General features: G+C 35.3%; 3 protein-coding genes across 3 annotated transcripts; 2 read left to right on the forward strand and 1 right to left on the reverse strand.

Annotated features, from left to right (window-relative positions):
- Nucleotides 1-5,962: 5,962 nt before the first annotated feature.
- Nucleotides 5,963-6,352, forward strand: LOC111408297 (protein FAR1-RELATED SEQUENCE 5-like). The gene has a single exon (XM_023038071.1). The coding sequence runs from the start codon at nt 5,963-5,965 to the stop codon at nt 6,350-6,352; it is 390 nt and encodes a 129-aa protein (XP_022893839.1).
- Nucleotides 6,353-11,456: 5,104 nt separating this feature from the next.
- On the forward strand, nt 11,457-13,742 carry LOC111407266 (F-box/kelch-repeat protein At1g30090). The gene is made up of 2 exons (XM_023036648.1): nt 11,457-11,622; nt 12,248-13,742. Exon 2 carries the CDS (start codon nt 12,257-12,259, stop codon nt 13,472-13,474), a length of 1,218 nt encoding a protein of 405 aa, XP_022892416.1. The 5' UTR covers nt 11,457-11,622; nt 12,248-12,256; the 3' UTR covers nt 13,475-13,742.
- Nucleotides 13,743-14,613: 871 nt separating this feature from the next.
- On the reverse strand, nt 14,614-24,064 carry LOC111407267 (cullin-4-like). The gene is made up of 17 exons (XM_023036649.1): nt 23,689-24,064; nt 21,642-21,757; nt 21,221-21,567; nt 20,199-20,379; nt 19,901-20,023; nt 19,513-19,800; nt 17,738-17,863; nt 17,495-17,596; nt 17,354-17,407; nt 16,636-16,742; nt 16,465-16,525; nt 16,238-16,369; nt 15,974-16,111; nt 15,816-15,896; nt 15,623-15,703; nt 15,458-15,538; nt 14,614-14,945 (listed from the first exon to the last, which is right to left on the reverse strand). Exons 1-17 carry the CDS (start codon nt 24,062-24,064, stop codon nt 14,832-14,834), a joined length of 2,508 nt encoding a protein of 835 aa, XP_022892417.1. The 3' UTR covers nt 14,614-14,831.
- Between the last annotated feature and the right edge of the window lie 111 nt (nt 24,065-24,175).

Raw genomic sequence — 24,175 nt, forward strand, 5'->3', positions numbered from 1 at the left:
AAAGCATAATTAATTGTAAAATTCCCAACGATGGAACTCAATACTCAATACTCGTCACAAAGAAAAAAAAAAGGTGGGGGTGGTGTATTTTGTATGAACAAAGCTATAAACTATTTCGCATATTTGGTGCTGGAAGTTATTCAATTAACTTGTATAAATGGGATTGCCAATCGTTAATCAATAACTAATCCACTATTTAAATTTCATTATTTGTTAAGTATGCATTCGAAAGTTAGTTATCGACATAATATTAACTCGTATTTATTGTATGATTATACCATGTTTTTTTTAATATAGGATTACTTGCTGCATAAGATATTTAAAAAGTTGCAGAATAATTTATAATAGTAATTAATTAATAACGCACTTGATGCTATTAATTATAAAGTCCCGTATAGTGTTTTTTTTTTTTTTTGAAAAATGAGTGGTTGAAAATGAAGGATTTTTTTTTATTTACGTGTAATATTATTTTATAAAAGATTGTGTGGTTGAAAATAGGAGAAAGAAAAATATAATGTAATGAAATGGAGACCAAACGGGAGCTAAATTTGTTCTCCGCCTAATACATTAGTATTAATATCAATCACCAAACCATTAAGATACGTCCATAGAACTGTCTATTTTATATAAGCCTTAGTTTGCAATTAAAGAGTATAATATTGTGGGGAAAAAAATTAATCAATTTTCAGCTATGTCTTCTTGATGTTGTTAGCATTTTCCATAAGCAATTTAATCATCTCACATGTGATAGCTAATCGTTAATTAAGGAAATCCATTAATTATATGACAAGATAATTACTTAATCATGATTTTCAATGCAATAAGTAATCAAATTAATTAATTAAGCATTGATAATTTATTCATGTCAATAAGAACACTATTTAAGATGTTTGGAATCCATATTTTTCATTAAATTATAATATTTTTTTCTGTATTTTTATCAACTACACATTTTTCAATAAAATAATATTATACGTAAATTCAAAAAAGAAAATTTTCTTTCTTTTATAACCACACATTCTTCAAAAAATTATCATTCCGCTCATTATAACGTGAAATAATAGAGGCCAAACTAGCGCTTAATTTAGAGATTCTAACTCACATAGATCTCTGAAACTTGAAGACAATAATCGAGAAGTTTAGAATAAAGATAACAATTGGAATAACTTGCTCCCACCCATTTTATTAGCAAGATTCGAGCGGATAACTGTCCCTACCTCTTAGCCTCTATAATCGAAAAACACACGTAGCTCTCTACCCACCGTGTAACCTTGATTCCTCTACTCTTCTTCTAGTTCTACCATTACTAATCATGGTTCCCGTTCAAGTGCACTTGAGCTAGGGACCTTCAACCCTGAACATTGATAGACGCAAATATGGACAAAAACTACAAGATTAGGTTACTTGGGTCATTTTTTTTCAATTTGGTAGCAACTAAAATATCTTCAATCGACTCTTTAAACATTAGATACCCTTAAAATGATATTCCAAAGGACTTTTTAAATTAATATTTTAATGTAGAGAGTGGATTTGGCTCTCCAAAACTCATTCTTTATGATTAAATGCATTTAAATTAATTCAATTTTGAATATAAGAAAATAATATAATAATCTAGAAAAAGTTAGTTAAAATAAAAGATACAAAAAAATAATAAATATTTTTTTAGAGTAATAAAATTAAGTGTTAAATATAAAGAGCCCGTTGGAGTACTTCAATATTTTTATTTCCTAAATTTAATGATATTTTCTAAATAATAGAATATCATCTTTAAAAATAGAGAATCTTTAAGAGATACTCTAAAAACATATTTTAGTAAATATTTTTCAATTATATTATGTAAAAACAATAAACAATATTTTAACTTCTTCTTCTTCTTTTTTCCCATTTATGGTTATGCATAATTTTATCTTTCAAAGCCCACCAAATATGACATTATATATATAGGATTACGATAATTTTTTTGAAATAAGTGTTCTTAATTATTCATCGTTGTCGCTATCACCATACTTATCAACATGATCCATTATTAGAAAAGACTAATAAATTGTTCTTGATAAATTAAAACTAATCTCCAGCCCATAGTAGGCAGGAAATATGTTGTCAACCTCTGATGTGACAATGTGTGGTGTTTGTTTTTGTAACATTGCTAAGATAGTTGACAGAAACACAACTCTTTCAAGTTGTGCACTTGTGCAGTTAATTTTCAGCTCTAGTCCTGCAAGTTGGTTAGAAAACTCATTGTCTGAAAGGCCCTAGGGACATGAAATATTGTCGGCCTCAAAGGGAAAAATTGTACAATTTTTTAACTTTTCAAAATTTCAGATAAGTGAATGACAGAGAAATAGAATCCATCAAACAAGTTGGTACTTACAAGAGTTATTGCTTTCCTACACATCAATAGACTTTGTCCATGTTTGATCTTCATTCTTTAAAATTTACTCTTTTTACAAATTCATTTCTAGCCACATTTTCTTCAAAAATATTGATTTTTTACAAAATTTATTACAAAAAACGCAGCTGGAGCATTGCAACTTGTTGGTACTTACAAGAGTACATTTGATCAGCTTTGTCATCTTCAGATGAAAAAGATTGGCATGCGATCAAAATGAATAGAGTTTAAGCTCGATGGGATAAATCCCATTTAGAAAGGTTATTAAATAAACAATCAACGAAACCTTAAAATTTAATAATATCTAGGCACAAAGAGTGGTTATTAAAGGAAATTTAAATAAATACACATTTCTTCCTTTAGGTGTGTGGTGGTTCGAAATGACATCAAAACAAATAAGATAAAATCTTGTAATCGAGTACTGTGCAAGAATGTATAATTGAAAAAATGTATCCATAATGCATGTCAAAATCAAATAAATGTGACCCCTCTATATCACAATCTCGGCCTCCATCACGTGTATTTGTTCTTCTTTTTATTTCCTTTTCTAAATTAAGGGATTTCTAGAAATCTAGAATTAAATTATATTCATGTAAAATGAATCTTGAACATTATAAATCCACACATCATCAAGTGAATAATAAAAAAATAAATTTCCAAGAGTGTGATGGTTTGGGCCGTTCTTCCTTAACTTTTGGGCTTTTATGTAAATAATTTTGGGCTTATTTGAGTGGGCAACCTTTTTCTCCTAAATTAACGGACATACCTCTAAGGCCCAACTCACATTGGCGGTCATTTCTTACCCAAAAATGTTCGAATTAATTACACGGAATTTTTTGGCAATTTAGTCATTTTTAGGATGACTGGTCTAATCTAAATGATTGAGCAGTAATTGTAAATTTTATAGAGTAATGCTATTCGTAGTCGCTCACTACGGCAGTCGCCCTACGTGCATACACATGGCAGGTGATTATTTGATACATTAATGTGGTAGTTTTCTTATTCATTAATGCATCAAATAACCACATGTCATGTGTATGCCACATAGGGCGACTGCTGTAGTGAACGACTGCAAATAGCATTATTCAATTTTATAAGATTCTACAGGACTAATTAATAATATAAAATTCTTTCTTCAACTTCCAAATGTATTTAATTGAATAAAATATATAATTAGCTCTCAAAAAATAGGTTGCAAGTCGCTTAGTCCATGGATTGGCCCGAACTAAGTACCCTTCTAAGCTTCGTTCAGACAAGTTTGAATTGACTTACCCAATTTGATATCTCTAGTCGAGACTTTTCAATAAGCTCAAAATATGATATCGTCTTTTTTCTTATAGATTTTGAAAAGTATCTTTTATTCTTTAAATAGATTTCGATTATGGAAAATTTTGTCTATTAAGAATAGAGAAAGACTATATTGGAAGATGGTTCAAACAACATGGGGATTTACGCAAAATCTTTAGGTTGCCTTTTTAAAGTACAACCATAAATGAAAAAAAAATAAAAATGAATTACATAGTATAACCATAAATGTAAAAAAATGAACGTCAATAGAATTATATATTCTATTTGATGAAAAATAATAGCAGTCGTTGACTCGTGCAGAATTATAGATAACAATATCATCAGTGACCATAGAGCACATCCTGAAGGACCTTAACTAATACTACAACAATGTGTCATTTATATCATCAACAATCACTAATAGTACTTTGATCATTAATGACCGATAAAGAGATTCTCTTTTTTATTAAATATTTCATCAATAATTTAAAATATCCTTTTGTTTTCTCTGTTTAATATGACAATTATAATTTTATTCCCAACAATTTTTTCTTATTAATATTAAAGTTAATGTTTTAATTATATTATTGAATGATGAAATCTAGATCATCAAATTAAAATACACACACATATATATTGCAAAATTGACAATGATTCAAAAAACTCTACTGTTAATATTAGGGTAACAGTCTACATCTAGCCTTATATTCATCCGACTCTGACAATATTATGTCTTTTTTTGAGTCTCATTTTATCAAAAAATTTATTTTCAATAACATATTTTTCAATAAAATAATTAATATCTTTAATAAAAAATTCTTATTTTTAACCACAAATTTTTAAAAAGTATATTATTTTAAAATATATGTTTTTCCTCAAAATGAGACACAAACAAGAGCTATATATCAGACTCATCATAGAGTCCAGATTAGAGGTGATTTATTTACGCCACTGTAAGCAATTTCTATATTAATTAATAATATTTCTGTCTTTTAGAAAACATAAGGATAAAGCCTTGCGTACAGAATGTTTTGTCAGGGCTTTTACAGGTGATTTTTAAAAAATGACTCACATGTGCGGTCAATAAACAAATAAGAAACAACCGACAGTGGAGGGAAATGAGTTGCGCTCCACCTTAGTTCCCCCCCCCCCCCCCCAAAAATAACTAATTATCGCCTCTAGATCAAGTGTTCTAAATTTATGTATGTGTAGTTTTCCTTGGGCAATATTACAATTTCCAAAATACATACAAGCCCAATCTTGTACTTGTCTTCCTTACGCACTTTGCGACTTTCAATAGCTTCCTTCAAATTGTACACCATTATGCCTTTCTTACACTTTTTAAAATGTTTCTTTACCAATCTATCATTAGTCACAATCTGGGGCTCCAACGAAGGCTCTTCACAAGCTCTCAACCCCATTATTAATGAGAACTCGTATAATGAAAATCATGTTGGCTTACCGCCAATTGAAAATCAAATCTCATTTTGTTTTTTGGTTACAATCACCCCCAAAATAGCAAGCTAAGTATCCCTGTTCGTCAAGCGTGAAATCCGGCAAAACGCAAGCTCAGTATCCCCTTTCTTTCGTCGAAGCTTGAAATCCGGCCAGCCTGCTCAACCAACCATCTTCTCCACCTACCGTTGCCCGACCAGCCATCTTCTCCACCTCCAGCGTCAATCGACCAGCTATCTTGCACCCATGTCGTAGAATAAAAGAAGTGTCCAAATGCGAACGTTGCCGGAATATCCAAGATGCGACTAGTTGGTTAGTGCAGTAAGCTCAATCTTTATTACAAATACTAATGGCTTCTTTGCCCATTTTCAATACTCATGGCTCACGTAGAAAAAACACCTTGAATATTATAAATCCTAAAGCTAGAAGGTAGACGAAGAAACTAATCACAAAATGAGATTACTAAGTCTAAGTGATTGATGTTTTCAACTTAGAAACCAAGTGTAACGTGAAGAATAATAACCAATTGAATTGCTTTTATTATGCTGAAATGTGCAAGGCCCAACCTCTTTCTTTGGCTGCAGTAATCTCTATCCATGTGTTTGTTATTTTCCCATTTTCATATGAAGGTATTATCAATGTTGTCGTGTAGTATGGGTAATATGATTAAATGTTGTGATTGTTTTGCTCTGAATCTGTCATTACAGAGCAAATTTGTGTAGTTTGTTAATATATATATAGAAACATGAATTTATTTTTGATGTGTCTATGGTAGTGTAATTGACTTATCTAAAATAACGTTACCAATTATTTCATCGCATGTGGTCTATTATGGAAGACGTGCATAGTAATTTTGTTGCTGACTCTGAAAATGAGAATGTTGTTCAAAATACTAATATAGTGGAAGAAGAAGGGTTAGGAGATGAGGGCTCGATTGTGCCTGAGGTGGGTATGCAATTCACAGATGAAAAAGCAATGTTTGAGTTCTATAAAAGATATGCATATGACATAGGTTTTCCAGTTCGGAAGAGGAATTCGAAAAGAGGAGAGGATGGAGTTCTAAGATATGTGACCTTTACATGTAGTCGTGAAGGTCGAAGAAGCACTAATGTTGTTGGTTCATTGAAGCCTCAACCAACAATTCAGACGGATTGTAAAGCTAGAATCTCTGCTTCTTCGGATGATAATGGAACTTGGAGGATCAACACAGTCCACCTCTAGCAAAATCATACAACAAGCCCTTCAAAGTCCAGGTTTTACTGTTGCAATCGAAAATTGCCAGCACATATGAAAAGAAAGCTTGAAGTTAATGATATGGTCGAGATTCTGCTGCATAAAAGTTTCAATTGCGCAGTCGTTGAAGCTGATGGATATGAGAATTTGCCTTGTGTGAAAAAGAATTGTCGAAATTATATTGAGCAAGTGAGACAATTACGACTCGGAGAGGGTGATACAGCCACAATACAATCTTACTTTTCGAAAATGCAAGCACGATGTCCCGAATTTTACTTCAGTATCGATTTAGATGATGAGTCGCGACTGAAGAACGTATTTTGGGCTGATAATAGATGCATGCAAGCATGCAAGGACTTCGGTGATGTTGTCACCTTTGACACCACCTACCTTACCAATAAATACGACATGTCTTTCGCTCCTTTTGTTGGAGTTAACTATCACGGTCAATCAACACTGCTGGGTTGTGGTCTATTATCAAACGAGGACAAATATACATTTTTTGGTTATTCAATACATAGCTTGAGTGCATGTAGGGTCAAGTCCCCCATGGAATTTATTACAGACCAAGACAGGGCTATGCAAAATGCAATTAAAATTATTTTTCCGACCACCAAACATAGACGGTGTTTATGGCACATTTTGAAGAAATTGTCGGAGAAGTTTGGGTATCATGTTGATAAGGAAAACATATTTTCGGCTATACATAGATTGGTGTATGATTCACAGACTGATGAAGAATTTGAAGAAGGTTGGACATTGATGGTTGACTTATACGAGTTTGCATGAAAATGATTGGTTGGCTGGACTTTATAATAAAGAAGTCTTTGGGTTCCATGTTTTTTTGAAAAACACTTTCTGGGCTGATATGTCCACGACTCAGCGAAGTGAAAGTATGAATGCCATCTTCAATGGATATGTACGTTTGAAGACCTCGCTTAAGCAGTTTGTTGAACAATATGAACGAGCACTGAGAAGCAAGGTTGAGAAGGAGTACTATGCAGATTTCAAGTCATACTCGCAGATGGTACCATGTGCAACAAATTATGAAATGGAAAAGCAATTTCAGTTGGTGTACACAATTTCGAAGTTTCGAGAAGTGCAAGATGAGTTCACAGGGAAGATATATTGCGATCTCATAGCTGCTTCAGATGGGAGCTCAGGGATAAGGTACGAAGTTCTAGAGGACGTGTTTTATGACCACCAAAAGAAGAAGAAAAAAGTTCTTCGTCTCTTTTCGGAGGGATAGTTGTGAAATAATTTGCAGCTGCCATTTGTTTGAGTTTTGAGGGATAAATATGCAGGCATGCAATCACAGTCTTAATCCGTAACGACGTGAGATCAATACCCGAGAGATATATACTACGAAGGTGGAGAAGAGATACTAGTAGACCACACACAAGAGTGGTAGTGAACCACGATGGCTTGGTTAGTACTCCGACACAGTTGAGATACGACAAAATGTGTCAAGCTTTTTCGCAGGTGGCAGATCTCACTGCAGATGATGAGGGCGGTCACGTGTAATAATGAACTGGATAAAATGTCAATATAGAGAGCTTGCGCTTAGCAAGTTGAGTAGCGAAAGTAATGTTGGGTCGCTGACTGCTTTTAACTTATCCTCTCAGTGCACGGATTCTCAGCCCATTGATTGCGATAATGCAAGGGATCCTATATTGGTGAAAAGAAAGGGTGCACCAAAAAAGCTTCATGCGAAAGGCCCATTGGAGTCGAGGTTGAAGAAAATAAAGGTACTTTTGTTTGTTAACCTCGCCATTGAAATGGAGTCCAATTTCAAATTCTCATGTATGTTTGATATAAATGCAGGGAAGTTCGACTTCAAGCAAGGAAAACACATCGAGGTAACGCATACTAACATCCCGGTGGTACCATCCCAACTTGAAGAACCATCACAACTTAGCTATTCCGTACCGCCCACATTCTCATATTCACAAATGTTGTTGGTTAGTATTTTCAATTTTCCGTTATGATGGATGTTTATGTTATATTTATATTATGATTATATGTAGGGTGATGCCGAAAATCTTATATTCATCCAAGAATATCCGCTTTCCAACTTTATGTCTCCATCGCCGCATGATAGTAGTACTAATTCATGAGGTAAATAATTGTCGAAATTGTTACAATTCGTTATCTTTTTATTTTGTTGTGTTGTATTAATGTTCGTTATATATGGAAGATCATGGAATGTCGTACTACTATCCAGATTTACCAGAAGATGGTGGCAGGGGCTTATGAAAAGGTTAAGTTTCCACCTTTGAATTGCCATAAAGAAATTTGTTAATTTGATAAGAAATTTAGAAAAGTTTCCCAATTTGTGACAGGCCATGTTTTGGTGGATCCCATTGTTTGTTCAATCCGACTTGGCCTTTCTTCTGCATGAAAGCATGAAGTTTGTGGATGCCCTTTTTGTTCAAAAATGCTTGCCTAGTTCGGTGTCTCCATGCCAGATGTTGAATTCACTTGCTGGTTAAGGTGGAGACGTTGTTGAAGCAGCTTCTAATGTTTATGGACATGAAATTGAATTCCATAAACAGGCCCCAGCTAATAAAATCTGTCTCCAGCACTTTCTAAGCAAATGCAGAACATGAGCCTGCTTTGCCCTTTGAATCACTTCCTGTTAAGTATGAGTAGTGATGCAGATGTTTCTTGCACTCGGAGCTATATATCATCTAGCCATTGGAATTTAAAGAAGAGCAGAAATAGGCAAGTTTTACTGGAATCGGATAAGTGATTTATGTTTTGATCTAGGGCTATGAATCTTTATTCAAAATTTGTACATCACAAACTTTACAATGGTGTTGATGAACAGGTTACAAGTGAGAGGGCTTTTGTTGAAGTGAGATGCTATAAATTTTATTTTACGAAAAATCATCTTTCCTTTTGTTGAAATTTGATAGGATTTTCAAAAGATTTCACGTGATATTGTCATTTTTCCTCATAAAGATAAACAAGCAGTAACATTTCCAGTTTTTCAATTTAGCAAACTGTGTTATGGAATCACTAATTTTATTGTATACTACATTGCTCCTATGGAGGCAACTTTGATAGCAGTGTGGGCATTTAGAGTGAGAGTCCTACCCAAGAAGGACGAGTCACCAAAGGTGAAATCTATAAAATCAGATTGAAAAAACAGTTGATCATTGTGTGTACATAGAATTTGTAGGAATTTTGATTCAATTAAACTTGTAAAATTTGCTTGCAAAATGATGTATATACATTGCTTATTTGTGTTCAATGCAATTTTAGTTCCATTAATCTCTCTCCCTCTTATCTCACAATGCACATGCACTCACATTCAGCTTTATATTTATGTGGAGGGTTCGAGATGATTGATTTTTTTTTTTCGATTTCTGAAATTCTGGGTTCATTACTTCATTTTGTCTATCATCAATTATCGTTCTTTTCACAAAATGTCAAAAATTTGACTCGTGATCAAATCATCACTTGGTAAGTATACATTCTAGCATTATCAATGTGGTTTTAACCTCCATCATACATATGAAAGAGAGGCAGAACAATGCTTTATTTAACCTGAAGACAGCAGTTAACAAATACGAAAATCAATTACCAATTACTGCTTTGAATGGAAGAGAATACTTAGCAAATCCAGGAGTATTGGTTCAAAACAAAAAACTACTTGTGCAACTTCAACTCATTGAAGAACTTAACATTCAAGTTCATTAGTTCACAAACGTTACAAACCGCAAAACACGATACATAGTTGTGAGCTATTATCACATAGCAAATATAAAGTTCCCTCCTACTGTTTCTTCGCAGTAGACAAACATAACTCAACGCCAATCAAGCAAGCCCTTTTCCTTTTGCATTCCCAGTCGCACCACATTTTTCCTTACGAATTGTCACGTTCACCGAAATATGGAGCTCCTTCTCATCATTTAGCCTCACTTGAGATTGGAACGTGTGGGTCATATCTTCAACTGCTTCTAGCACCGCAGGCTTAGTTGAGGTAGCACTAATGCTACTACATTTACCTCGTGCTTGACCTTCTTCATACCAATCCCAAAATTCACATTTTTCACTACAAAACTTGAATAATCTACCTTTATTACAAGTCTCCTTCTCCACTTCAAAGCATTTCTGATATCCATGCTTACACAACGGACATCGTACTTTGATTGGGCATTCAACAAAGAGGTGTCCCTTGCCTCTACAACTATGGCATACACCTGAATTCTTCCCTGACATTCTAGTATGAAAATCAACCACATAAAATCAATCGATTTTCATGTTCACAAACTAACTATTGTGAAATGGGGAATCTTAATTACATAAATAATGTATAATTTACAAAGCATATACTACTGTGAAATAGGAATTGGGCCAACCTTCTTCAAAGTCATAAACAAGTAGATGCAGGGCTGCACAACGATATATTTCATTTTCCAGAAGAACCACGAAAATGAGAACATGAACATGAAGTTAAACTACTACCTGACTGGGATTAGATGATGGTGGTTTTATTGCTTGGGTTACTAAGCTCATTTAGCGACAGAGGCAGTTGAGGGAAGTGTCGGCCTGTTCGATGCTTTTCAAGGAATGGGCGAATGTTTGGGGATTGCAAATGCCTGCAGCCTGTGACGAAGGAGGCCGAATTTACCTTTATCTTTATGAACTACGATGGTGGCGAAATCGGCTTAATCGACGATTTTCAACATCGGCTTCGAAGATGCACTCGAAGACGCACTCATTTGAGGAAACACAACCTAATGAGGACGGCTGTTCGGGGGCTGCCGGAGGTGGAGATTAATGTACCGATGTTCGGTTGGGGTTCTAAAGTGAAGAGAAGATTTTGGAGAGGTAGGTTTTGAAATTGAAGATTGTTGGGGTCTTGAGGAGAAGGACGAAAGAAAGAGTGAAAGATTCCTTATTTATTCTTCGTTTTATTTTTTTCTCCTGTAAAACCCCTGTAGCAATCACTCTGTACGCCTAGCGCGATCCAAAGGATAAATGATAATCATTTGTTTAGAAGCGTCCCACCACGCACGTAGTTGGCGCGTCCCACCTGATTCCCGCGTGAGTTTGAAGCCAGTTTTGCTACACAATACAAATTGACAACCATTAATTTTCTGAGCAAATGAAAGTATTATCCTTGCTTCCAACTTACTCAAGAAAGAAGTAAAATTGGGGGAAAAAAGTAAATAGTCCTTCTTGGTCAATAAATGTCATGCGCATAATTTACTGAATTCCAAATTAGCATCAAACGATTTACCTGCTCTGTAAGTTCATTTTTCTTATTTACTTACCCAAAGAAAATTCCTTTCTTTTTTCTTTCTGAATTTTTATACTAGTTGCGGTGGTTCTTGATGTGTATGGACTGCAACCAATATATGTTTGCATGATTATGTAGACTGGGTTTTTACGGTTCTTGAGTATTTTAAATTATTATTATGAAAATTGAAATGAAGAAGAAATTTAACTGTTTCTAATTGATTCTTAATTTTTTTTCGTTATTATGTGCTTTACTTTCAGGGATTTAAAAACTTTTGAATTCTTAAAGATTTTGCTTTAGAGGCTGAAATGGAGATAAAAAGTAACATCAGTAATTCAAGAGAGATGAAGAATTAAAAAGTTGTGTTTTTTATGCATATGAGGTTTTTCTTTAGTGACTTCAGATGTGGATTTGTGATTTGTAGTTCAGAAATTATACGAATATAGAGGATAAGAATTTGAGATAATGGATTTTGTAATTGGGGAATTTGAGAGAATAGATGATTTGAGATGGGCTTTAAGTGAATTGCTATATAATTAATCAACTATATACAAAACCTTATGAAACCAATTTAATAAATTGGATTTAAAATATAAATTAGTGTTGTAACTGATATTGTGTTTTTATTCTAGACGAAAAAGATGCAAAGAGTGCGAGTTTCATCAACCCAAGCTCCAGTGCACAAGCTTGGGGATTCCCAAATGACATTATCCCCAAAATTTAGGGTAGCTGCAACAAATTCCTCTTTGCTAGATCCTTTTTTAGAATTGAAACTATTTCTTAGGGGAGAGCCTTTAATTCCTGGACTTCCTGATGATGTCGCCCTCCAGTGCCTACTCAGGCTACCAGTCAACAACCATTCAGTCTTCAGGCTTGTCTGTAAACGTTGGTATTCCTTGTTTGGTAGCAAAGGACAGTTTTTTACCCGGAGAAAGGAGCTCGGGTTTCATGATCCTTGGCTATTTGTTTTTTCCTTCCAAAAATGCACTGGAAAAATTGAATGGAAAGTTCTTGACCTCACTCAGTTCTCTTGGCACACAATCCCTGCTATGCCTTGTAAAGATAAGGTCTGTCCACATGGATTCGGGTTTGTTTCCATACCCCATGAGGGTGTTCTCTTTGTTTGTGGTGGTGTAGAATCTGATGTGGATGGCTCCCTTGATTTAGTATTGAAATATGAAATGTATACAAACCGTTGGACAGTGATGAAACAGATGAGCGCAGCAAGGTCATTTTTCGCTAGTGGGGTGATCGATGGAATGATATATGTGGCTGGAGGGAACAGCTCGGAACTGTTTGAGCTTAACTCGGCTGAAGTCCTGGATCCTAATAAAGGTACATGGAGCCCTGTTGCAAACATGGGAACTAACATGGCGTCATATGATACTGCAGTTCTTAACGGGAAGCTTCTCATGACAGAAGGGTGGTTTTGGCCCTTCTATGTTGTACCTAGGGGTCAGGTCTATGACCCAGTAACTGATAACTGGGAGAATATGGCTACTGGGCTACGAGAAGGCTGGACAGGTTCGAGCGTCGTGATTTTGGGGCATTTGTTCGTGGTCTCCGAGCACGAGAGGACAAAATTGAAAGTCTATGACATGAAGACTGATTCTTGGGATGCTGTCGACGGACCTCCTCTACCTGAGCAGATATGCAAGCCTTTCTGTGTTAACAGCTGTGATAGCACGATCTATGTTGTCGGTCAGAACCTACACATTGCTGTGGGCCATATAACAAGAATGTTCCCTAGACGCACTTCAGAAAGAAAGTCTCACTTCTCTGTTCAATGGGAAGTAATTGCGGCACCCGATACCCTCTCCGACTTGATGCCGTCACGTGCTCAGGTTCTGTTTGCTTAAAACTCCTCGGTTTATTTGGGATTCTGTAGTGTGCTTGTTTCTGCTGCTACGATAGTATTTATATGAGAATGTCAATATATTAGAGAGATGATAAGACGTTGGAAGATTTTTTGTTGCAAACATTGTACTCGTTACCTGGTTTCTGAAACCTAAGTTGTATTCCTTGACGTTGTACTTGTATTTATTACATGGTTTTTATGTAATATGATTTTTTCAATACCAGATCACCTTGTATACTGAATTCCAGTAACGGGACACCATTTCTGTTCCTTGGTGCTTGGTGTTGAGTTAAATAGTTTGTAGTTAAAATTTTTAAGAAAATTACTTGGGTCATCAAATGTTAATGTTAGTCCATGAATTTTTTCACATCATCAATAATATAAGTAGGTAGTTCGATTTGGTACAAGCATTAGGGAGACTTTTTCCTAAATTGAGCCTAGTTTTTGTATATGTTATCTATCATTAATATGTTTCGAGTATCTTGGAATCAATAGTTATTTATAAAAGAAGACAAGAAATTGACGATGACATTTTCACCATCAGTCACCTGCCATATAAGCTTGAGGAATCAATAATTTTGACTTATATTCTGTTTTTTCCTTTCAAAATTTAATTTAGAAATGATTATAATCCTGTGGTCGTGAAAAATGGGACCCTTGAAAACTCCCGTTATCGTCTTTCACCTCCAGCCACCTGCCATGTAAGCTTTAGGAATCAATAATTTTGACATATATTTTGTTTTCTTCTTTCAAAATTTAATTTAGAAATGATTATAACCATGTGGTCGTGAAATATGAGACCCTTGAAAACTCCCGTTATCGTCTTTCACCTCCAATTTGGTATATTTAAGTTTCAACCATCAATCACATCATGGTGTACATTAAATTTTACGCTCCATTACGTGACAATACACCATTTGGAAAAAAAAACAACAAAAACAACAACAAAAAAAAAATAAATAAATAAATTGAACCCAGTCATTGCTTGACAACAATGGTAATGACAAGCTTGATGTACAAAAAATGATGTACGTGTAGGATTATTCTTCAACAATTAGTTATCTGTGGGGTTCTTTGAATCAGCGTTTGATGCCTTTATTAAAATATCGCTTCTCAACGAATGACCAAAGGGTACACGAATAAACAAAAACAACATAGTAGCTGATGGTTAAAACTGGAACTTATCTCATGCTTTAGAGTACAAACTGTATTTGAAATCATAATAACAAAATATGCTTTACAGCCAGTATACATTACAACAAAAAAACAATGGCCATAAGTTTCTATACACAGTGAAACGTGGGATTGGGTCGATAGGACAAAAACTCCCCAAGTCATTTACCAGGAAACCTGTATTTTCATGCAAGGTAGTTGTATACTTGAGGGTTATTCTTGTCACGCTCCAGGTACTCCCTGTCTATTAGGCTCTCAATCCTTTTCTTCAAGTCGGCTGGTTTTATGGGGAACTTGAGCTGTGATAACGCATGAGACACCCGTTTAAATAAATTGCAATTCTTTTTCTTTTGGTCACGAAACAGTTGAGCATGTTTGGCTAAAGTGAAGAAAAAAAGGGTAAAACCGTAAAAGTTACTTTTACCTACCTTTCTGTTTCCCAACAATGTTCGGATATGTAAGCTTTTATTCTTCCTTTTGAGAAGAAAACATATCTTGTTTCAGAAGTAACTTTAAAAGGACTATCAAAATTACTTCAGTAAAAGTTCACATATTAAAATCACTTGTTTTGAAGCTTCTTTACTAAAAAGTTAAGATTTTAAGATTAGCCAAACATTTCTCTGAGTGCTTTCATTTCAATGTGCAAACAACTATTGATGGCCATGATTTCATATTTATCTTGTGGGCCCAAACACAGTCACATGCCATTACTAGATGAACTAGATTGCATGCAAGTAGACCAGCACCGTGCAAAGATTCAAACATTCTAGCCAGACACCCAAGACACTGAGGGGACAAGAAATTCTACTACCTGCTGAAAGAGTTCAGTTATCAAGAGTGTGTGGCTCAATACTTTCCTTGTCTTCATAATCCGAACAATAGCAGCATCAACCTGCACAAATAGTTGGGGCAGAAAATAAATTCAATTGCAAAAACAGAGGATCTTAGATTTTCAAAAGATGGAGTGGAATTAAACCTGGTATTGCCGGTCTTGAAATACCCTCTCAGTAGTGCTAGCATTCTCCTCAACGGTTTCCTTCATCTGAATGGCGTTTACCTGCTCATATCGAGAAAATGTTAGCTTCAAAGAACCAAGAAAACCTAGCAAAACAGTGATTCTAGTTATTCCTTTCCCGTCTTGATTTCACTGCTTCATTTGAACAACATACCTTTATACGATAGAGAGGAGCAGTGAATTGATCATTGAACACAAAGGAGTCATCATCCTCCACATCTCTCCCCTTGGGAATCTGCAGCAATTAAATCTTTTTAACAGAATATTCTGGAACTGAAGAAGGAAATAATCTGTCAGGTAGTGATAACTTACTTTCTGAAGAACGCGGACTTTTCCGCATGCAAGGGATTGCAGAGTCCTCCTCAGCTCTTTATCCTCAATGCCAGTAGATTCCTTAATATCTTGTAAGCTAAGGTTTTGTGCATTGTTAAATAGCATCAACACAATCGTCTGGGGCAACGAATGGACAGACAGAATCACTAACGTGTAATAACATTTAGACTTGTGACAAGCTTTAATAAGTTTAAATGGAGAAAGCTATAACCAACAATGCATACGAAATTAACAGAAACCAACCTGAAATAGAGAAACAGCCAGCTCCTTTCTACCTTTTGGAAATTCTGCTTTCAGCACACAATGACCCAAAGAATTGTGCCACATTAATCGCCTCCCGCTGTGTTTGCTTAAATAAAACTCCTTGAAAATATCCTGCACAGAGATACGGAAACAACATAAAAGTTAGCGTATGCAACGATATGCACTGTGCCAAACCTAACTGCCACGAACTCCAGTTGGTGCCAAACCTGATATACATTGAGTTCGTGTGGCAGCCGAACATCCATTGGTGGAGATGTTGGCCAGTATCTGCATCCAATTAATCATACACACATTTTATTCCTCAGAGAACTCCTGTGATGAGAGGTAAAATATCTAAGCTTGAAAGCAATACAAAGTAATGAAAGATGGCCACCCACCCAGTCGTTAAGACATGGACACTCATCTCGATTCCTGATGGTAGTTTTGTCCGAGCTTGGGATGATTGCTTGAATGATTCATTAATCTCTTTTGACAATTCAATGTCCTGAAGTAATTTGTTTTCCAACATCATTAAGCGAATGATTACACAATCCTACTAGCATAATGATATACAGAATGAAAAGCCTGCTGCAAGTGAAACATTGTACTCCCGATCGGGTTATACTTAAAAAGGCTCATTTATATCTAATCTATTTATTCTGGTTTGGCCAAGTGGGATAGCCGAGCCATTACCCTTTATGATACCAATCCGAGCCAAAGCTGCCAAACCCATGGGGGGAGAAGTCCTTGCCATATTAGGCACTAATCTATTTTTAATGTCTAACTAGATCGGGAAATTATTCAAATTTTAAAACAGAAGCTGGCTGCTTTTTCTTTCACATAATTAATTGAAGCCATAGGGGGCCCTATCCATTTATTATAGAAAAAGCTGGAGTCAAGTAAAACAATCAAATCTCATGACAAAGAAGCCTCCTACAATTAAAGAGTACGGTAAATCACCGTAATAGTCATTAGATATAATTTCATGACAGTAAGGGGTACACCTAAAGCTTGGTGTAATTTGAAGCAATAGGGACATTTATTGGCAGAGTATACAACTAAATACAAAAACAAATTACATAAGTCACACGCTCAGCCAGAACAAATGATACACACCTTGAACATGCCTTCAAGTTTACTTGTAAATTGGCTGCCACACTCAGTTTTCAACTGCAATACCCATGAGAATTTTGTTAGGTGAGAATAGATGCAAACTTTTTCATAGAGAGAGACTTGGAAAAGGCAAAAGGCCCTTACCTTAGTAATCATGGACTTCTCTGCATCAATAGAGGCGCTTTTCCCCAACAGGAGCCTTTTTGCAAGATCTTTCTTATAGAACGCTTCAAATACATCCTTACCCTACACGAGTTTTGAAAAAGCACAATTCCAAGAATTATTTGTTGGAGAGAGAAATAGCATAATATTAGCACCAGGGCTTGGGCTACTGCTATACCAAATTTCCCCCATATATCAACTTAAGTATAAATTCATCCACGTTACCTGTATAAACCTGAACAAAACCAGGACTTTATCGAGTATACCCTCGAGTTCCTCCTCAGATGTGCCTTTGTTTCCCGCACGAAGCTTCTCATCCACAAACTTTGCAATAAGCTCAGCAGGTCGGTTCTAATACAGAACACAATAATGTGCTGTAAGTTATAGTCATCAAGATCAAATGGACAGCATAAGAATGACACAAAATTTATTTTGCTGACATGGAATAACAGAATAATTCAGGTTTGCATTGGCATTAGAATCACGAGGTAACATTTTATTGCCCACGATATCCAATCAATAATTCCTAATCATTATGCCCCTTTAAAGCATCTTCTTCCAACCATCCCCAGAAAAGGAAAAGAGAAGGGAGACTGTGTTTAAAAGAAATTTTCAGATTCTAGTCTTGATTATTGAGCATGTCCTGATAAGCTTACAAGTAGGTCAGACCTATTATTTAGTAAATTTTGTTTCCAAGCATTTTTTGTAATGCATATATTTAAAATTTTCTTATTCTAAGTAAAAATAGTTACTTATATTGACAGTTGGTCAAAAGTAACTTAATTTAACTTTGGTCAAAACATACAGGCTCAGAAAGTTGACCAAATTTAATTAAACTTGTAAGTTTTTCAAGCTTAGCCAAACATGCTCATAGTGCACTTTTAATTGCTTTCAGGAAAATGAAGAAAATTCACGTGATCAAGTATAAGAACGAATAGGATGATCAAGTAGGGAGCAATATATTCATTCCCTGACACATGAATGAGTAGATGATCCTGATACTGAAAAGTGTGGCCCTTTCACACTAAACTCTGAACAAACAGATATCAGAAGCAGCCAAGTGGATGTAACTATCCAAGACCTGCTTCCTTTCAATCTCTCTACCTCACTCTCATCGGGAGAAAGCAAGTAATCAAATATAGGATTGGTAACTGTTCTGTTTGTGAGTATAAATAACGTAATTTGAGAGTGGACAGCTAAGGATGCAGGAAATCTAATTATGCCTTCTTCCAGCCATCTGACAATAGTTCATCGAGAAACAGAGGGTGTCCTAGAAAGATTATGAAACACCAATATCACCTAACATGAGAAAACAAGCATCACTTCTTAAATATGTATGCTAAACAATTTTAATTATGATATACTACCTACATGCAGGCTGTAAACTATAACTATATTCAACTTATAAATTAACTGTGAACGCATTTTGCACAAACACGGTTCTTTCTGACTCTCATGATTCCATATTGACTCGTGTAAATTAGGATCTGCCAAAACCAATATCACCTTTTTGGTAGTATGCTATCATATGGCTTGTTTGTCCACATAGCAACGCTACCACTCAAAAATATATTTATTCACATCCACAAACGAAAATGGAAAAGACAATGTCAAAGCATTAGAATCCTGAAAATTATGAGGCAAACCTAAATGTCCCCTTCCTAATCAAAATCCATTAAATGGCGATCACGAACATTGATATAATATAAGATTTCTGATTTCATCTGTTCTTATATTTTTGTTCTAAGTCTCCTATTATAAGATAAAACTCAATAAAAAGATATTCACAGACCTTTTATGCTTTGACCTCAGGGAAGACATACTCTAGAGATTTAAATTTTCCAGAAGGAAATGAAGTTTCAACAAAGAAGACACACAGAGCTACATTAGAACATGCTTTTACAAAGGGGACAATCATACTTATCTAACTTCAAAGACAGAAATTTCTACTATGTTAAAAGCAGAAAATTTAAGACAATCAAGTAATGAGAGAAATGTACCTGACGAAGATTAATAAGATGCTCAAATGCATCCTTGATGGTATTGCTAAATGCTTCATTCTTGAAAAAGCCTTCTTCCCATGTCCTATCAAGAGATGCTTTAAATTCCAATAAGCTAGATACCATATCTTTGTCTTTTTCTTCATCCATGACCATGCCCTGCCCTGTTTTTCGGATGTACTGACTAAGGGCCTGCCTAAACAATTCGAGGGCATTGATCCTGGAGTAAAGGGTGTACATTCTCTGAAGATCATCTATACAATTCCCATCCATCAACATAACAAAACCCTGGACAGGGTTCAGGAGTAAAATCACTTTGTATAGGTAAAGAAAAGATTAGAAAGGGAAACCAGCTTAAGGAATTGTAGAGTCATCCTCTAATAGGCACCTTATCAAGAATAGCAGATTTATGATGTTCAAGAAGTTGCTTTTCGGCAGTTGCTATTAATGGTTTTTTTGTACTAGCGTCCAAGTAGTGTAAGCATCTATCATGTTCTTCTTGCAACCTTATCTGCAAGAACATAGGTAGTCAAGTATACCAAATAGGTAATAACAACTGAACCTACATCTACCATTCACTTCCAAGGAAAAATGATTGAACACAAAAAATTGAAGGTTAATACTGTATGGAAAATCAAGATCTTCACATAAATACAAGGGAAGTAAAAAGGAGAACAAAGATGCACCTCCACGTGTTTCAAGTAACCCGGAACATCCGACTGTTGTATGTATCTGACACCTTCAGCAGCATAAAATTCAGATGTACTTTCAAGGAAAGGCTTCTCAAAGCTGTCTGGGTATATTCCCAATGAAGTGAACATCTTCAAAAGATGGTTAAGAAGAGTTCTATCAACTGCTTCACCTAACCTGTAGGGAAAAGAAGAACAAAGAGACAGGAGAATGAAAAATATGAAGGTAAGACAAATAGAGTAAACCACAAACTTAAAGCGTGCCATTGTCTTCCTTTGATCCGAAAGAAGGTGCTAGTTCCTGCTGATATGGATAAGGGGTGGATTAAGCAGTCACCAAAGGCAAGTTACGCATGGCTGGGGATAGTACAAGTGTTTTGGGAAGTTCAATCTTGAAGATTGTTACCAGTGTCACAATTTGCTGGGAGATGGGAGCCACAGTAAAAAATTAAATAAATTCAGAATCTGGATTCAAACAAGAACACGAACAACAAAGACTGGAATTCTCCGATAACTATGACTGGAAAAAGAGAAAGGATAGAGGAAAGGAGGCATTGGAAGAGAGAAAGCTTAGGCTATCATAAAGACAGTTAGTATTACGAATTTAGAAGGAAACTTTTTTAGTCGAATACAGGATATTTTGGTTTTCTAAGTGTAAATTTCTAGGGAATGCAGGTGGTTTACAAGGTTTCCTCTATGTGGTCATCCTAGCTCTGACACTATTCAACGAAATGTCATAGTTATCAAAAGAAAAATTGAAAATGCAATCACCAACTAAGCTTTACTGCATTCCCAATTATGCCACCGGATTAATCCAAAAATCACCAAAAATGCTATTACAGAAGCAAATTTTTGTGTAATGCTTTAAAAAGGTAAGGTAAAAGATAACTAGAGACATGTTGACCGCTGAGTTACTAAATCTTATCTGTCCAGTGATAGACACGTCTTCATTAATCTAGCTGCTATCAACAAATTTTGTGCGTAAATTATTGTCATGTCATCCAGGATTAGTAAATCACCTCTCTCTCTCAATCATTTTCAGAAGACCAAATACAGTTTTGTGCTCCACTTCCGAAGCTAGAGAAAGATGTTTGCGGAAAAGCTGCAAACCCATGTCCCACAATGATCGCACGTTCGGGGTTTGTTTTACATATGTTCGATCTAGATATAATGCTATACCACGAATCATCAACATCTGATCACAAAAGTCCTGCCAGCACTTCTGAACAAGTGATAAGAAAACAACCAGATCTTGACTTTGGCCTACCAAAGATTGTAGTGCAGCAGATATGTATGATTCACACTCCTTTTCAATCCGACGGTAGAGACTACCACCCATCTTGTGCAGGCAGAGGTCATTAACCGCCTAAAGATTGTAAGGTAGGTCAAATAATGCATAAGAGATGCAGTAGGGGAAAGAAAATGAAATAGTTAACTAACCTGATAGAGCTTCTCCAAGTCACATGGATCTGGTTGTTTTAAGAATATGGCAATAATAGCTGACTTAAGTGTTGCCCATGTATTTTCTTCAAAATCAGTTGGCAGCATAGGCTTGGCTACAGACAAATATTGGAATTGGTCATTGGAAAATAAACATGCAATATGGTACTAATACGGCTTCAACCTATATATTCCCAGAGGATAATTGTATCAGTTCAAAAATTAATTTTATTGTTCACTGTTTCATATTTTGCAATTACTGGTAACTGTAAATGTATGGACATTATCTTAATTGCTTTTCTCCTTTTTGTTTCACTTCAATGCATCCAATGCCACACAGAGTAAGCCAACAAAATTGAAGTATTTCTACAGCATGATCTCCTTCTTGAATCATGAAGTTTGTGCTCAATTTGAGCTAAAAACTTCTCTACCTAGAATATATCATGCAGAAGGACCAAACTTGCATTTTCTACGGCACAAATTCACAGCAATTGAAATGTGCGTGCTAAATATTTTTAGATTATTCAATATATTCATAAAGCTCTTATTTGCCTTCATTTCCTTTTCTCCATCCTCTTGTTAAGCCCTTGTTTGAGCCCCATTCTTCCAAATATTCATTTTTTCAAAACTCATTTTCAACTACATATTCTTCAATAAAATAATATTACGCGCAAATATAAAACTTTTCTTTAATTTTTAACCATACATTCTCCATCAATCACAATTTAAAAATGCATTCTTTCCCTTAAAATGGGGCTCAAACAAGGGCTTGAAAGCTTTACTTTAATGAACCATGAGTTATCCAAGGTCCAAATTTTTAGCATTGTGAACACTGTTAGGCCTTGTTCGAGCCCCATTTTCACCAAAACTCATGTTCAACGCCAAAATTTCCACTACTTTTTAACCACGCATTCTCCAAAAAATGCTATTACAAAGTCCCTTTTTCTCAAAAAAATGGGGCTCAAGCATGGGCTTAATGTTGTATTCCGAAGACACAACATCCATTTCAAAAATTTCCAAGAGGAAAAGAACTTGTTGCAGTGTGACTCATAAATACACGTCTCTAGCTTTTTTCTTTCTTTCGATTTTTTGAACTAATTTCAAGAAATAGAGAGAGGGAGGCCTTTCATCAGGCTATATATACCAACTTCAACAAGTAAGGAAATTTTGTTTAGCTGCAGTATAGAAAATTGCAACTCAAAATGCATGGTCTTCAGCTAAGATGCTTGCCAGAACTCTATCCAGAGATTGCCTATACATAATTGTTTAAGTTTTCAGTTAATCTTAAAGTGAAGATTCACAGACCATTCATCAGTGCAGCATCAAATAAAATTGAATAAACTGATTACGATGAGGCCTCAAAAAATAATTCAAAAGTTCAAGCTCTGATTCATGTAGGACACGTATACTGCTAAACTCTTGGCTTTAGCACTAATGTTCACCAAGTGGCAAATACAGCAGCAATAATAAGTTAAATGTGGTTGCATATTATCATCCTGTTCAACTGTCTTGGGACATACTAGTCAAAATCCACTCTTGAAAAAACCATGGCTTTTAAAAAGATTTATAAAGTAAACATCAAAATAAACCAAAAAAAATTATATGTATCAAGATTCAAAACTAGACTAGACATTTCTAAGTTTCCTTAAAAGTTATTCATCCAAAAATGAGATCAAATAAAAAAACCAATACAAATAAAGACTGAATTTCAGCTGAAAAGACCAGATTTAACAGTGCATTATTCATCTAATCGGAAGTGAAAAGCCTATATTTTTAGAAAATTGAAAAAAAAAAAAATACAGATCCTGATATCCTATAAAAACTTCCGATCCCCATATTAAAATCACCCAATAGAACACATAAAATTTAGTCTAATATAGCGCTCAATTACGGCCATAACAACTTCAAATTTTGCTTCCAAATTAACCAATCAAATACTCAAAACCCTATTATATTCTGCCCACACCAGCAAGCAACTTTATACATTTGCAATAAAAATGCTCAATCTTCCAACAAAAATTAAAAAAAAATTATTACAAATTCAAACCTTTAACGAGTTTAATGACGAGCTTTTTGGCAGGCTGAGGAGGCGTTGCCTTTTTCCTTGCCAAATTCGCGGTGACTCCTCCACCACCACCAACTACTCTGCCGAAAGAATTCGACGAAGCTGAGGCATCCAAAACGACATCATTAGAATCCTCATCGATCATGGAAGAATTAGCTGAAGGATCGAAGTGAACATGAGGTACACTCTGTTGGCCGTTCTTGTTGTCGAGCGAATAAGCTAGCGCTTGCGACTTGGCCTTCTTCATTCGCGGCGAAATTGAGGCTCCGTCGTCGCCGGTGGTGGTGGTGGTGGAGGTGGAGGAGGAATAAGGGGAGGAGCGCTTACTTGGGTTGGACGAGGTGGTGGGCTGAGACATATAAAATTGTTTTTAAGGAAAATTCCTGTATTTGTTTTGTTAGAGAGAAAAAAAATAGAAATAGCAAATTCTAGAGAGAATGATAGTAACGCTCATGTCATGTCATTATGA

Source organism: Olea europaea, chromosome 13 (assembly GCF_002742605.1).
Source record: "Olea europaea var. sylvestris chromosome 13, O_europaea_v1, whole genome shotgun sequence".
NCBI classification, from domain to species: domain Eukaryota; kingdom Viridiplantae; phylum Streptophyta; class Magnoliopsida; order Lamiales; family Oleaceae; genus Olea; species Olea europaea.